Genomic DNA, 14,094 nt, shown 5'->3' with positions numbered 1-14,094 from the left:
ATAGGTGATGAAATAAAATGGGGTTTAACATTCTACTTTTCTGCATTGACAAGGCTAATGGAGACAGACATATGTCATACAGTGTGCTATGAGGGAATATTGCCCAAACATGTCAAGTGTTCCTTTACTTGATTGTGAACGTGTACACAGGAACTTGGTTTTTCGTACCATCCGAATTTCTAAGACACCGCAACTCTCGGTGCTGATAGGACCTAACTTGCTGTGTGCATCCAACAAACTGAGCTACAATCTGTCATCGATTCACTTGGGCTTTGTTTCTTAAATGGGCTTAATATGCAACAAAGAGTATGGCACGTTTTCCATGTATAGCCTACATTTCCGTGCGGGTTTCCGCGGGCGAAATGGTCGGTCAAATGCATGGACCGTTTCCATGTATCCGGCGAAAATACACGTAGATATGCACATATGGAAAACTTACCTCATGGGCTCTTTTCATTGCTCAGAGACAATACCCCCTGCACACAAGCGAATTATAGAAGGGGAATCCAGGGGGTGGGGGTGGTTTGTCAAGCATTTCAATTGGAACGAGAGAATAATTGTTTGGTATATTCCTGTTTGTATTTACTTACAACCGTGAAAGATTAAAACTGAACAATTTAAACTGACTCCTAGTCACCTCAGATGTTTGGTTGGGGCATTTCTGAAGTGACTGAAGCTTATAATTTTAATTTGAAGTGTGGCCCAAAAAGAAATAGGTTTTCCTGAAACATTAATAAATGTATGGTAAAGGCTTATTCCCAAAATGTATATTAATATTAACACAGCCTGTAATTTCCAGGTTACCAAATAGTGTGTCCCACATAGCCAACTCGAAGCTCTAATGTGACCCTACCAAATGGATGGAAAAATGAATACAGAGCAATGGGAGTTAATCCCGTTTCGACACTCTCTTGTGAAGAAAAACAAAGTTAGTATATTGACCTATTTACACTGGTTTCGTAAAGTGAAATAAAAGAAGTGATAAACATTGACAGACTGAAAATCTAAGACTAAAATCTAGGACTTTGTATATACAGTGAAAATCACATGTAAAGGCAGAAGTATATTTACTGTCAACAAATCTACTGCTTATAAACTGTCAGTTAGCTCTACTTTTGTTTTTATTTTGACAATTTCATTGAATTTATGTGATTTAATTAGCATTGCCAACGGGTTTTCAGATACAACCATTGACTCAAAAATGACAACGATACTGCAATTGTGAACTATCTAGAATGAATAATCTGAAAAAATTTCGAAAAAATATTGAAAATTAAAAAAGTTATAGCGTTTTAAAGAAGGCAAACCAGAGGCGCTAAAAAACGGCTTTTTTAAAAAAACCGCAAAAAAGTGACCGAAGCCAATATCTCAGTAACTATACAAGATAGGTCTATGAAAATTGCACTAATTAAAGATCTAGATGTACTTAATAAAGCCAAATTGTCGCTATAATATTCTAGTATATACTTTTTATGTTACAGAGGTTCAAAGTTGGGATCCGTGCCGATTTCGCACAAATCACAGCAAAATTTTTTTCAAATTTGTGTGTACTTAAATTGTAGCGCTTTGACATTAATACAGAGGCTTATTTTTTAATGAATAAGCACACATAAAAGTGTTTTCAGTCTGTTCTGTTATTTATTTTTTGCATGACAACACCTTAAATCACAATTTTTGACTGTATGATGTCAATGTCGAAGAGAAACAAGTTTATGTATGTAATTGGGCACCTACTGGTTCCGAGGCCATTGACCACTGGCCATTCACAGTCATACAACAATTATAAACCGTTTATACTAACGTATACTGTGGATATTTTTAAAAATCATGAAAGTGTGTGGCAAAATGAGAAATAAACCTGTAAGCTTTTGGCAGATTTGCCGCCTTTGCCACGCCAACTGCTTTAGTTGTTTAGAAGCTGCCATGTACATCAATTTGAAATTGTTTGTTTCAGGAATGAAAATTAACAATTAAACTATGATTTATATAACAGCTATATTTTTGTGATCAACATCACTACAATTTCAAATAAAAACAGACATAATTAATAGACATAATTAAAACATTTGAATATCTTAAAAGAGTCCAAATTAAAAGGTAAGCTTATAAAAAGTAAGATATGATCTACATGAAAGAGTATTAAAAAAATTAATTTGTGATACATGTGCATTACGATATACTATATTATAATATCAGTGGTAGAAGTCTAGCTTTCTTGTTGAGACATTATCCCATGAAAATAAAAACAATATAAACATTCAGATGGTGATACATCTTGCCGAGACATTATCTATGTCATAAAAATATAAAAATATTAAAAACAAAATCACAATAAGATCAAAATTCATATCTGTTACTATTTAATATGAAATTAAAAATGTTCACCCACCGGTTTAAAATAAATGATAAAAAAAAAGAAACCATTATCACATTTATCAACAAATATAAGATTTCTAATACATGTATCTTACAAAAACAAACAATAATAACAATATAAAATAATCACATTATTCATATGCGATATTTTTCAAAATAAACAAAAACATTTGACGCATCAGGCCACTTCTTTCAGGTAGAAAATGTTAAAAATAAAATAAATATTATCACAAATATTGAAATAACAAAAATAAGATTACTAACACTGATTTCAAACAATAAATTAAACTAACTTCTATGATTCATACCAAATTTATAATAATTATGGACTTTCTTGAGAATGCTGAGAAACAGTCAGTTTCAAGCCCCCCTTTTTATAGTCCTCATGCAAATTGTATGAGTAGGCCTATATATCATCATCATTTGTCTATTTTATGTTGTACCAAGTAATATCAGGGATCGCCTTTGGCTATGTTTGGATTTGGATGAGTATATATTATGTAGCTTACTTCTTCAGCTACAGTTCCTGAAAAAAAAAATCCAAGGTGGTCAACAACATTCACAATTTTTATCCTTTGTTAGTGAAATGTCTGGCTAAAGTTTGGTTGGTAGCTTTAGTAACATTCAATATAATAAAAAAAAACTGTCCAAATCTAACATCATTTTTTTTACACTGAAGTCTGTGTGGGGGGGGGGGGGGGTAATTATGGTCTGAACCCTGATCAACCACGAGTTACCTCCCTTTAATTCCACATGGTTCAATTTCAGCCATTTTACGAATTCCTACGGGGGATACGGACTTAACAAATGGTCAAACTAAGTAGTTAATGAATTGGGCTTTCCAAATATACCAAAATCTTGAGCGTCGAGGGCCTTTTTCGAAAATTTCTCTCAACTTCAAATTTTCAATTCATGAAAAATATCAGAAAATCTTACCTCAGCTTCTCAAAATCCTACTCGACAGCAAGTTCATCTATTTTTCTCGATGGTAAACATCACGTGGTCAATGTTTGACACTTTGAATATTCATGACAAGGCGTAACACGACGTATACTTTTCTCGGTCAACTTTTTGTGATGTCTGTAAATAGTACAGCCAGCGCTCTTAGCGGCGTTTAGCATCGCTAATTTAATATACCCCTTTTTTTTGTACATTATCCATTTTATTAATCTGATTATCTGACAGTTTCTGGTTGATAGTAAAGAGCTAAGCGATATAGCACCAGCACTTTTTTTTACACAATTTACCCAAATCTACCATTATTTCAACTAATGTTACAATATCATATATGAATATTTGATAATATCATATGCCATTCTTTATGTCAAATTGTCATGTTTAAAGGAGCTAAATCTCTATTCTTTAATCTTCGGCACCTAAAAATGGACACAAATGGGTCACAATGCATATATAAATAAAGTAATATGAATGTACCGGTATATAATTTATAAATAAACTGATTTAGTGATTTACATTCAGTCATTTCTGTTTTTACTGTAAATTTTCATCAGTTATGTTCTGTGAAATATGCGAGTCCAAATTGAATGGCAGTCTTTGACGCTGGTAGTATTTCCGGTGAGGTATGTTTAGCCTCGTTCATCAAGTCGCTTCATTACAAGTAGCGCTCGAAAGCATTCTAGCACTCGAATCGTGTGCCAATTTTAAAATTTTCATTTTGTCTTAAATGTTAGATCAGAAGCCCATCTTTTCACTGTAAGATAACAACATCAATGTTGATTTACACTGACCAATAAGTCATGTTGTTTGCATTGTCGAGGACTGAGGATGATATTGAATTAGAAACTTTTCTCCTTTGATTTAAAATTTTGTGTGAAAATGCCCCTCCATATGCGATTTCCAGGAAGTTTGGATATCGTAACCAAGGGTCATTACATATGTAACACAAATCTGGATTAAGACTAGTAATTATTTCGCCTTATTTCATGATGGATGAATGTAGTGCGAGTTATTAATAGACAATTTTTCCCTTAATTTTTTTCTCCCCTCTTCCTGCATTTTTTAGTTGCCTTTTTGGTCTAGAACTGGAGAAAAGGGATAAGATTTGCAACCCCCTACAAAATTATGATGAGGGGATTGCCAAATGTGGTCCTCTATGTGCCTATAAAGATTGGAAAAAACGTAATGTTGAGCAAAAAGCTACAGTCTGTGATGTTATAGCCATTTAACATTTAACTCAATGGGCGAATAATTGCTAGTCTGAGTCCATCTACATATAGGCCACTATCATTTCAACATCACATTTGGACACAAAAATGCTACGATGTTTAAAAAGAAAATCGCAATTTGACATAAAAAAAGGTAAATTATCAATAATTGATATAAATTATTGTGATATGAGTTGAAAAAATGGTGGATTTGAGTAAATCTTGCTACCTTATTTACAGTACCTCTACTAGTTCCTGTGATCGCAGAAACTTGAAATTATCAGGGAATGTTAAGGCCGACTAGAGATGACCTCACACCAAATTTTAGCTGATCGAGACCACTCATCATGTAATGATTGATTATAGACTAATTGTCATAATTTTTATTACTATTAAAATGCCATTCTAATTCTTTTTTTTAAGGTTGAATTGAATCTTGGACAATGGACGTGGTACATTTACAAATCTAGGAGAGAAATATTTTGAATTATAGTATAATTATAGGACAGGTCACAAGCCTTCCATGTACACAAAATGGTTAACAAAGTGTGTATTCTACCATTTCTGTTAGCTTTTTTTCTTCCAGTTACATTTCTCATTACGTAAGTAAATTGAAGAATAAATTTATATGACACTCACTGATTACAAAAACTTTATCTTGGTAATTATATGATATCAGGCGTGTCAAGAGGGGGGAGCAGGGTCAGTGGATATATTTTCTCTACAACATTCATTGAAATAACATCGAACAATCAAACTAAATGAGGAGAAAAATTGTCTCAGAACTTCTGATTTATAAAATTGTATGGTAATGCCAAACCTGAAGTCGTCTCCACCCTTTACCCCTGCCCTCCCACCCAGCCCCCTACGCACCAAGCGATAATCAACATTTTGAACTGACCTATCTTGGATAATGAATTCTTGTAAATGATATTCAATGGAAGAATTTGTAATAAACATCTTTACTGAAAAACCAGGGAATCACTTTGGCAATTATGGTTAATTATTTATAAAGGATATAGCAAAAATAAGTGTTTTGACAATGAGCTCAATATATGATATGTGTGCACCTTAATAGTAAGTGCAGGGGGACTGCACTACTCACAAACAATTACACAAGATAAATTTATTGACAAGACACAATATGCTACTATTTCTCTAAAGCCCGGCCCATACCGCCACGACTTGCCCAGACTCTACCCAACGCAACGTCTTGTCTCAGATAATCAGTGCAGTGTGGACAGTCCCACGACCACGATTCAATCGATTTCCGTCCTTCGTGGCCCATCGGCCCGATTGAACATGTTCAATCGTAGTCGGATGCAGTTGGTTGCAGTCGTAACTTATCGTGTTTGTGTGGACACTCACATGACGCGATCAATTGTCTTACTGATGTTTAGCCAATCAGAAAGTAGCATTTAGTCATGTGACTGTGCAGGTAATGTGCTCCTTGTTTAACTGAGGGAAAATTCAAGATGGCAGATTTTTGGACAGAAGAGAGAGAGGATGGCAAAATATAATGTCACTTTTATGCTTCCGGTTTACTTTTGGAATCACTCGCTAGAGGGAAGTGGCGTAACTCACGACGCATAATCTGTGAGAGTCGGGCCTGTGTGGACTGGTACCGTCGTAGGCAAGTGAAATAAAGGTGCGACCCGATTTTTTTTTACAACTACCCAAGACGCTGAGTCCTGTCGGCTTGTGTGTAGTTGTAGCTGTATGGGCCGGGCTTACGAAATTGATTGATTTGTATGTTAAAAATGTTATCACATGATTATTAATTGGGACAGGGTCACAGGAGTGTGGTTCTTCGGGGATATGGTAATGGGTTCTGAAATCATTGCTTACTCCCACATGAATTTTCCCAGCTCTAGTCATCACTCATTTCTGTAATAAATGATTGAATATTGGCAGAAATTCTGGTACTTTACCATTTTAGAATAGTAAAAAAATTTCATAATTTCAGTCTTACTTTTGATCAGTGATTAGGAGTAGTAATTTTATCAACCATGAGAAATATTGATTTTGTGTCTGATTTGTTTTTTATTAATACATTATGACGTGGAATTAACCACAGACATTCTACCTGTATCAATTGTAGGCAGTGCTGTATTTAGATGAACAGATGCCCTAGGCTATTCCAATTATGAGGCCCCTGCCATTAGGGTTGGGGGATAATAAAAAAAAAAAAATTAGTGTGATAATAATTTATTAAATATCACCTGAAACGATATGTTTTAAGTAGTCAAATTTTGAATACTTGGGTCGAAAAGCATCACTTGATGTCAAATTATTGTTGCTAACGTCGTCGATAGATGCCATGATGGAGATTTACCCTAGACAAGCTGGTATCTAATAATGCTAATTTTACTGAAGAATTTGATTCTATTAAGGTGATGATATAGCATATGTATTATCATTAATTTTTAAATAAGTCCGATATGATAAAATCGCTGATGATTTTATCACTATATACGAAAAACCTGGTATATCGCCCAACCCTACCTGGTGCACATGAACAATTGGCAATGGAAAATCACTGCCAAAAATCATTCCATTTTTATATTTATGATTATTACTTATGTACTTTCAGGTATGCTGTGGCAGTTAAATATGGACATGTTTATGCTGCATTTCCTTATATAAGGTTAGAGAAAGTAATATTTTTATAAAGATTTTCTATGTCTTGTTCTCATCAGGGTAATAACTACAAGGCAAAAAAGGAAAGTGTACTCTGGAAAGCACCAATCAACGCCAAGCATCATTGTGTGTGTGAAATAGCTTTAATTAACATCCGCTTCCACCGAAGTGATATCACAGACAAAAGCAAAGGATCACTTGGCAATTCAAATTTTGGCAATTTAAATTTAATGAGCAAGTATCTAAGTTCTAACCATTGCCCACTATTTCATGTAAACACTCTACAGAATACATTCATCATCTGATCGTTTACAAAATTTATATATGTTGTTAACATTAGTCTGTGTAATTTCAAACAATTTCTGTTAATTTTGTGTAGAGTAATGGCCCTTGTTTTAAGTTGTATAATGCTGTGAATGCCCTAATGACAAAAGTGATCATTCAGTCTTTATAATATTTATGTGCATTATTTAAATTAGAACACCAAAGAAGCATATTGAATTTCAAGAATTTCCTTTAATAACTGCTGGAGTTATGGTCCTTGTTTCACTTTGTAGAACCTTGTGAACACTCTACAAGATGTTCTCAAGACTCCTTTCCTTTTATTATTAGTTTTCTTTGATGTCATGGTGGGGTGAGGTGAGTCTCTGATTGGTCTATTATGTACACTTTAAACCACAAGATCCGTCATAGATGCAAGTGTGTGGTTTCAATCCCATTCTTTTATATGACCAGGAGTAGGATCACCAGCATAACCCTATCCGTCTCCCTACCTCAACAATCTATGCTATAATTTTATCTGAAATGTTGGGTTGTCAGTCATCTATTCAACACAAGGTTAATCCCATTGTTGAAACCCATTTTCTGTACCATTAAACTTTTATAACTTATGTTTCAGTGATACAGGTTCATTCCCACCAGAGAGTTGTATATTTGGTCAGTTTGTAAATATTTATGCAGTTATTGGTAAGTAAAATGTTAAAATTGTTAAAATTAATCAATTTATGATAGTAGGGGGAGGTGGGGTGGGGGGGGGGCAGATAAATTTGCAAGGATGAATTATAATGAATAAAACACAGCAAAAGGACAACCATATTTGTCAAATTTAAAGGCGAGAACAGTAATGAAATGGCTAATTTTATTGTAGTTGGATATCACATCATGGTGAAAATATTTCATGGCCAAGTTTATTTATAGATCTATGATTATGACAAGGCATGTTTAAGAATAAGTTATTACAATTATAAGATTTATCTCCCTTTAACCATCTAACCAATTGATTTTTTGATTTCAGGTGCACTTTTTATGTTTGTAAGATATTCACAAATACGAGAACATTATCGCCCTGTAGAAGAACTAGGGGGAGCAACTCCATCTCGTAAAAGAAAATTGCTAGCCAATAAAGTGGCGTTAGTGATTGGCTTACTGGGTGATTTAGGTGCGAGTATGGTCGGTAACTTTCAGGTATGTACCATAAAGTCATAACATGGAGTATAATAAAAAAAATATTTTTGTCCGTATCTACAAATCAGGTTACACTGATCAATAATATTGTACTTACTTCCCGAGTTCCCATCCAAAACACTAACATTTCTTGAAATTTGGTGGGGGGGGGGGGAAGGAAGGGTTAGCGTGTGCGCGCTGTCTCATAAGGTCTGTCATTGAGTCAAATGGCATGGTTTTGATTCCTCGGGTGTATGTGACAATGAGTAGGGTCGCCTGTCCAACCTCTTGGGTTTTCTCCGGTTTCCTCCCACTGCTAAAGACCCCTACACGCAAGTCAATTATTGAAATAAAATTGAACCATGTGTTAGTCCTGAAAAGACCTATCTTGTGATGTGTGGACATTAAACCTCATTTCTCTCTCTCTTTGGAAATTTAGCCTGAAATATCCTATCGAGTCACACATTTATTTATGACTAGTTGCTGCCGCTTCATCAAAAGTGGAAATTGTTTCACATCTTTTATTGACAGTTGGAGGTAAAATGTATTATAATATCAAACAAAATACATTTAACACTTTGATTTAGCTTGCTACTGTCCTGTATTAGTCAGTCTGTTAGTTGGAGCAGCGTTAGTCGATGTGTTGGCTTCCTGGTATTGGCCGAGAAAGTTCCTTGAGATTTTCCAGTGTGGTTCCCCCTTGTCATTGGTGCAGGACAGAGGGCTAGGCAAGGGACAAAGTATAGTTCTTCGGATGAGACAATATGTACACACTGGCTTGCACGTAAAGAACCATCGACAGTTGGAATTCGATATAAGAGTAGACCGTAGTGCCAATGTCCGGGCAAATTTGCCCTCATAGCACACTGTATGGTATATGCTTGTCTTTATTAACCCAGTCGGTGCAGAACAGTAGGACGTTAAACCTCATTTCGTTTCATTTTATGTCCCAATTACTAAATGTCATTCAAAGAATATGTCATGTTGGAATATTTTCAGGAGGATGCGGTGATAGAAGCACATGTTGTTGGTGCTTTTATGGCTTTTGGTTTGGGTGGAATTTACGCTTGGATGCAATCAGTTCTATCATATGGTATTTCTTCTTTAAACGGAACAACTAAGTGTTGTCGCCATATCCGTATTGTACTGTGTACAGCATATACAATTCTCTTTATTCTAAGTATCCTTTTACTGTTTAATATTTCCTTCCACATCTTGTGATTTTGCTTTTGTCATAATGAACTATTTGTATATTTTTTAACACAGATTCTGATCTCTTTATACTTAACATATAACGTAGATGTTAAAAATTTAATATTTAGAAATATAAAAATCTCTGCTCAAGAGTAGTACAAACATATTTTAAGTAGAAATGGTTTATTTTTCATAATATTTATTTTACAACTCTTTTTCAAATAATAATAGTAATTAATCCGATTCCACCTTTACATATACAAGAGTAGTGACGTAATAGGATTTTTAGATTTATAAGATGGACAATAATCATGATTTTTTAAAACAGAAGATTATTAAAATTAACCGAATAAAAAATTAGAGTAATCAGGGTGTTTGCGATTTCTAGATTAGATTATGAATAACTGAATAAAATTTTTTAAAATTGAATTAATTATATGAAAAATGATAACAAATAAATGTTGATATTAAAATTAAAGATTTTCTTAAATTTAGTCGAATTACAAAATTCTAGAATTGAATAGTTTAAGTGTGGTAAAAGTTCATTGCAGCTGCATGTTCTTCATTTTGCAGTATAGCCAAGATTGTAGATCTTGTAAGAAATTTCTATCGGATATCTATTTCTTTTATCGGGTCTTGAGAGTTCATATTATAAATTTATAAACGTACATAAATCTGGAGATTAGAACAGGCGGATTCATTTCGTCGGCCATAGAAATCTTTTTGGATTTTTTAATCAAATCTTTCAATAAAAGAATTGTGGATTGATGAATTTCATGGTTTCTGTTTCTTTTTTCTGTGCTGACTTCGATATCTCTTATTTCTTCTTCTAAATAGGTATTTCTAAATAGGGGTGTGCAGGGATTTTTATATTTCTATTTATAACTACTCTCTCTGCTGGCATCATCAATTGATCCAGCAGCTACACAGATCTACTCTATTAGCATAATGGTTTCGACCGACATTTGTAATGAACAAAGAAAAATATGCAGAATGGACTTAGCAGAGCTATACACCCTTTAACTGTCATAATCCTTATCTTTCCACCAGTGATAACATTCACCACTATATCCATGCGTTTATTTCATAAAAACCCTAAAAAATGGAAACCTGATGATCCGGTAAGTTTGATTTATACATGATTATACTTGTAATCCACCAGATTTTTATGGAGCACATTAAGGATGTTTTCCTTCAAGGACTAAATAAAATGGGCTAATGAGGAACTTTCTCTGGTAAAACTGAAAGTTAACCCTAGACCTCCTGGTTAACGAAATGAAATGAGGTTTAACGTCCTACTGTTCTGCTCCTAAACTGGGCTAATGAAGACGGACATACGCCATACAGTGTGCTATGAGGGAAATTTTGCCCGGGCAGCGGCGCTACCGTCTACTCTTATATCAAATTCCAACTGCCAAGGGATCTTTTACGTGTACGCCAATGTGTACACGGGACCTCGGTTTTCCGTCCCATCCGAACGACTAGACAGCTGTCTTTGTCAGGCCCTCCGTCCTGCATCACAGACAAGGGGAAACCACGCCGGAAAATCGTGATGAACTTTCTCGGCCAATGCAGGGATCGAACACCCGACCTCCAGGCTAGCGAGCCAGCTTCTTACCCACTTAGCCACGTGATCCCCTGTTCTGCACCGACTGGGCTAATAAAGACAGGTATATGCCATGGTGTGGTACATGGCACTACAGTCTACTCTTATTTCCAATTCCAACTGTCAATGGTTCTTTTACTTGCACGTCAGTGTGCACACGGGACCTCGGTCTTTCGTTCTATCCAAACAATATACGTTGTCCCTTGCCAGGTCCTTTAAACTGCACCACTGACAAGAGGGAACCAAACCAGAAAATCCTAATGAATTTTCTCTGCAAACAGAGACACCAGAATATAGAAATAGCTGAATTTGGATGAACATTCTCGGCCAATGCAGGGATCGAACACCCGACCTCCAGGCTAGCGAGCCAGCGTCTTACCCACTTAGCCACGTGATCCCCCTCCTGGTTAACAAGCCAGCATCGTATTCACTGAGCTACCATGGCTCCCCTTTTCAGAAATTACTAATTCATTTATTGGATCCTGTAAAATATTTCTATGTAAAATGAAAATATGTAATCTCAATATATCCCAGTATAATTGGTTTGAATAGCATTATATAGCTGATGTAAGGACAAGACTCTTATTCTCAGGTGTTTAAAGATACTTTCCCACAGAAATATTTAGCGGGTGGTTATTTCCAATAAAAGTATGTCAATTTAAACATGCATTATGCAAGAGCAAAATCTGCTTATTACAAGTCTTTCTTTAGGCCTGAAATGTTATCTAAATTATCAATTAGACATTAATTAACTTATCCAGACCATAATAAACTCTCGATGTCAAGGCTAGCCTTCGATGTTGGCTGGATTAGATTCCTATATGCCGCTAACGGCCATTGATAATTAAATCAAATAAAGTGGATAATCGAGACTATGCTGTTTATATTAATGATTTTAGTAATGATGACCGAGACTATGCAAAAATTTCACCCTTTTTTCTTCTCGGCTCATAGTGGATCAATTTGACTGAAATTTTCAGCAAATTACCTTTACACTATCTAGTTTTTAACTATTATAGCGAGAACTGCCATCTCTTTATCTTATCTCCCATAATGTATCTTTAAGTATATATGGAAAGTAGAGACACTCCATCTTACTAGAAAAATACTGGATTCCTTGAAAATACCCATGGATAAAAATGAGAGGGTGTCACTAATTGTTAGTCTGATGATTAAGGGCTAATGGTTGCATGTGTAGATTGTCTAACCTCCTGGCATTAGAAAGCGCTTGATGTATATTTTAATAAACTTGATGGTGATGAAAAAGTGAGAGACTTAAACTTACAACAGTTTCTGAGATAAAAAACAGAGAAAAGACATAGGCAGGGGAGATCCGAGAATTTACTTAGGCTTTGATATTTATGATTAATGGGCAGCGATTAAAGACAAGTTGTATACTATATTTGATAGTGTTATCAACATTAAGTTGCATACTATGTTTGATAGGCTTATCATCAACATTAAGTTGCATACTATATTTGATAGGGTTATCATCAACATGAAGTTGTATACTATATTTGATAGGGTTATCGTCAACATTAAGTTGCATACTATATTTGATAGGGTAATCATCAACATTAAGTTGCATACTATATTTGATAGGGTTATTTGATAGCGTTATCAACATTTAGTTGCATACTATATTTGATAGGGTTATCATCAACATTAAGTTGTATACTATATTTTATAGGATTTTCATCAACATTAAGTTGCATACTATATTTTATAGGATTATCATCAACATTAAGTTGCATACTATATTTGATAGGGTTATCATCAACATTAAGTTGCATAATATATTTGATAGGGTTATCATCAACATTAAGTTGCATACTATATTTGATAGGGTTATCATCAACATTAAGTTGCATACTATATTTTATAGGATTATCATCAACATTAAGTTGCATGCTATATTTTATAGGGTTATCATCAACATTAAGTTGCATACTATATTTTATAGGATTATCATCAACATTAAGTTGCATACTATATTTTATAGGATTATCATCAACATTAAGTTGCATACTATATTTGATAGGGTTATCATCAACATTAAGTTGCATAATATATTTTGTAGGGTTAAGATGAATATTAAGTTGCATACTATGTTTTATAGGGTTATGATGAACATTTAGTTGCTACTATAACAGAATGGTTGATGGTTGTAGCGTTGTCTCTATTTTTCGCTACATTTTACAAAGAATTTAAACAGATTGGAGTAAAAGCAAAAGTAATTCAGAAAAACCAAGTTGGTATGAATGAATCTGTGTAATTTTAACATATTGAAGGTTGCTAAAAATATATTTTTATAATTCTACTAAGATGGATTAGCTATCGGGCTAACATACTGTTTATTCTATTTTTGAAAATACAGTGCAAGTCATATTGTTATGAGGTAACTCATCTTACACACCTCCAGACTCTGGAGGTGTGTAAGATCCAGACTATATCGCCAATGGCAACTATTGATGTTTTAAGGTGGCTATTTCACGGATCAACCTTTTGTAAACTCATCAGGGGTTGATACTGACATAATATTAACCTCCAGTAACCACATTCTTTAAATTTTACATGCACATGGTAAGCAGCAGTTTATAATTGGTGGTAATCGTTATAGTTTGTATCCATGTGTATGGTTATAGTTTGTGTCGATGTGTATGTCTGATA

At 34.4% G+C, this 14,094-nt stretch overlaps 1 protein-coding gene across 3 annotated transcripts; it reads left to right on the top strand.

Moving 5' to 3' along the window:
- Nucleotides 1-941: 941 nt before the first annotated feature.
- LOC126823756 (DNA damage-regulated autophagy modulator protein 1) lies at nt 942-13,793 on the top strand. 3 transcript variants are annotated; one of them, XM_050552732.1, is made up of 8 exons: nt 942-1,049; nt 4,965-5,143; nt 7,135-7,188; nt 8,080-8,147; nt 8,476-8,645; nt 9,624-9,804; nt 10,869-10,939; nt 13,544-13,793. In XM_050552732.1, exons 2-8 carry the CDS (start codon nt 5,076-5,078, stop codon nt 13,697-13,699), a joined length of 768 nt encoding a protein of 255 aa, XP_050408689.1. In that variant the 5' UTR covers nt 942-1,049; nt 4,965-5,075; the 3' UTR covers nt 13,700-13,793. The 3 variants fall into 3 exon arrangements, with proteins under 3 accessions (XP_050408689.1, XP_050408688.1, XP_055958027.1); XM_050552731.1 differs by having other exon boundaries at nt 961-1,098; XM_056102052.1 differs by lacking the exon at nt 942-1,049 and having other exon boundaries at nt 3,552-5,143.
- The last annotated feature ends 301 nt before the right edge of the window (nt 13,794-14,094 follow it).

The sequence above is a fragment of the Patella vulgata genome, chromosome 6 (assembly GCF_932274485.2).
Source record: "Patella vulgata chromosome 6, xgPatVulg1.2, whole genome shotgun sequence".
Classification (NCBI taxonomy): Eukaryota; Metazoa; Mollusca; class Gastropoda; family Patellidae; genus Patella; species Patella vulgata.
The sequence above is the reverse complement of the archived record's forward strand: the minus strand, read 5'-3'. Positions and strand labels throughout refer to the sequence as shown.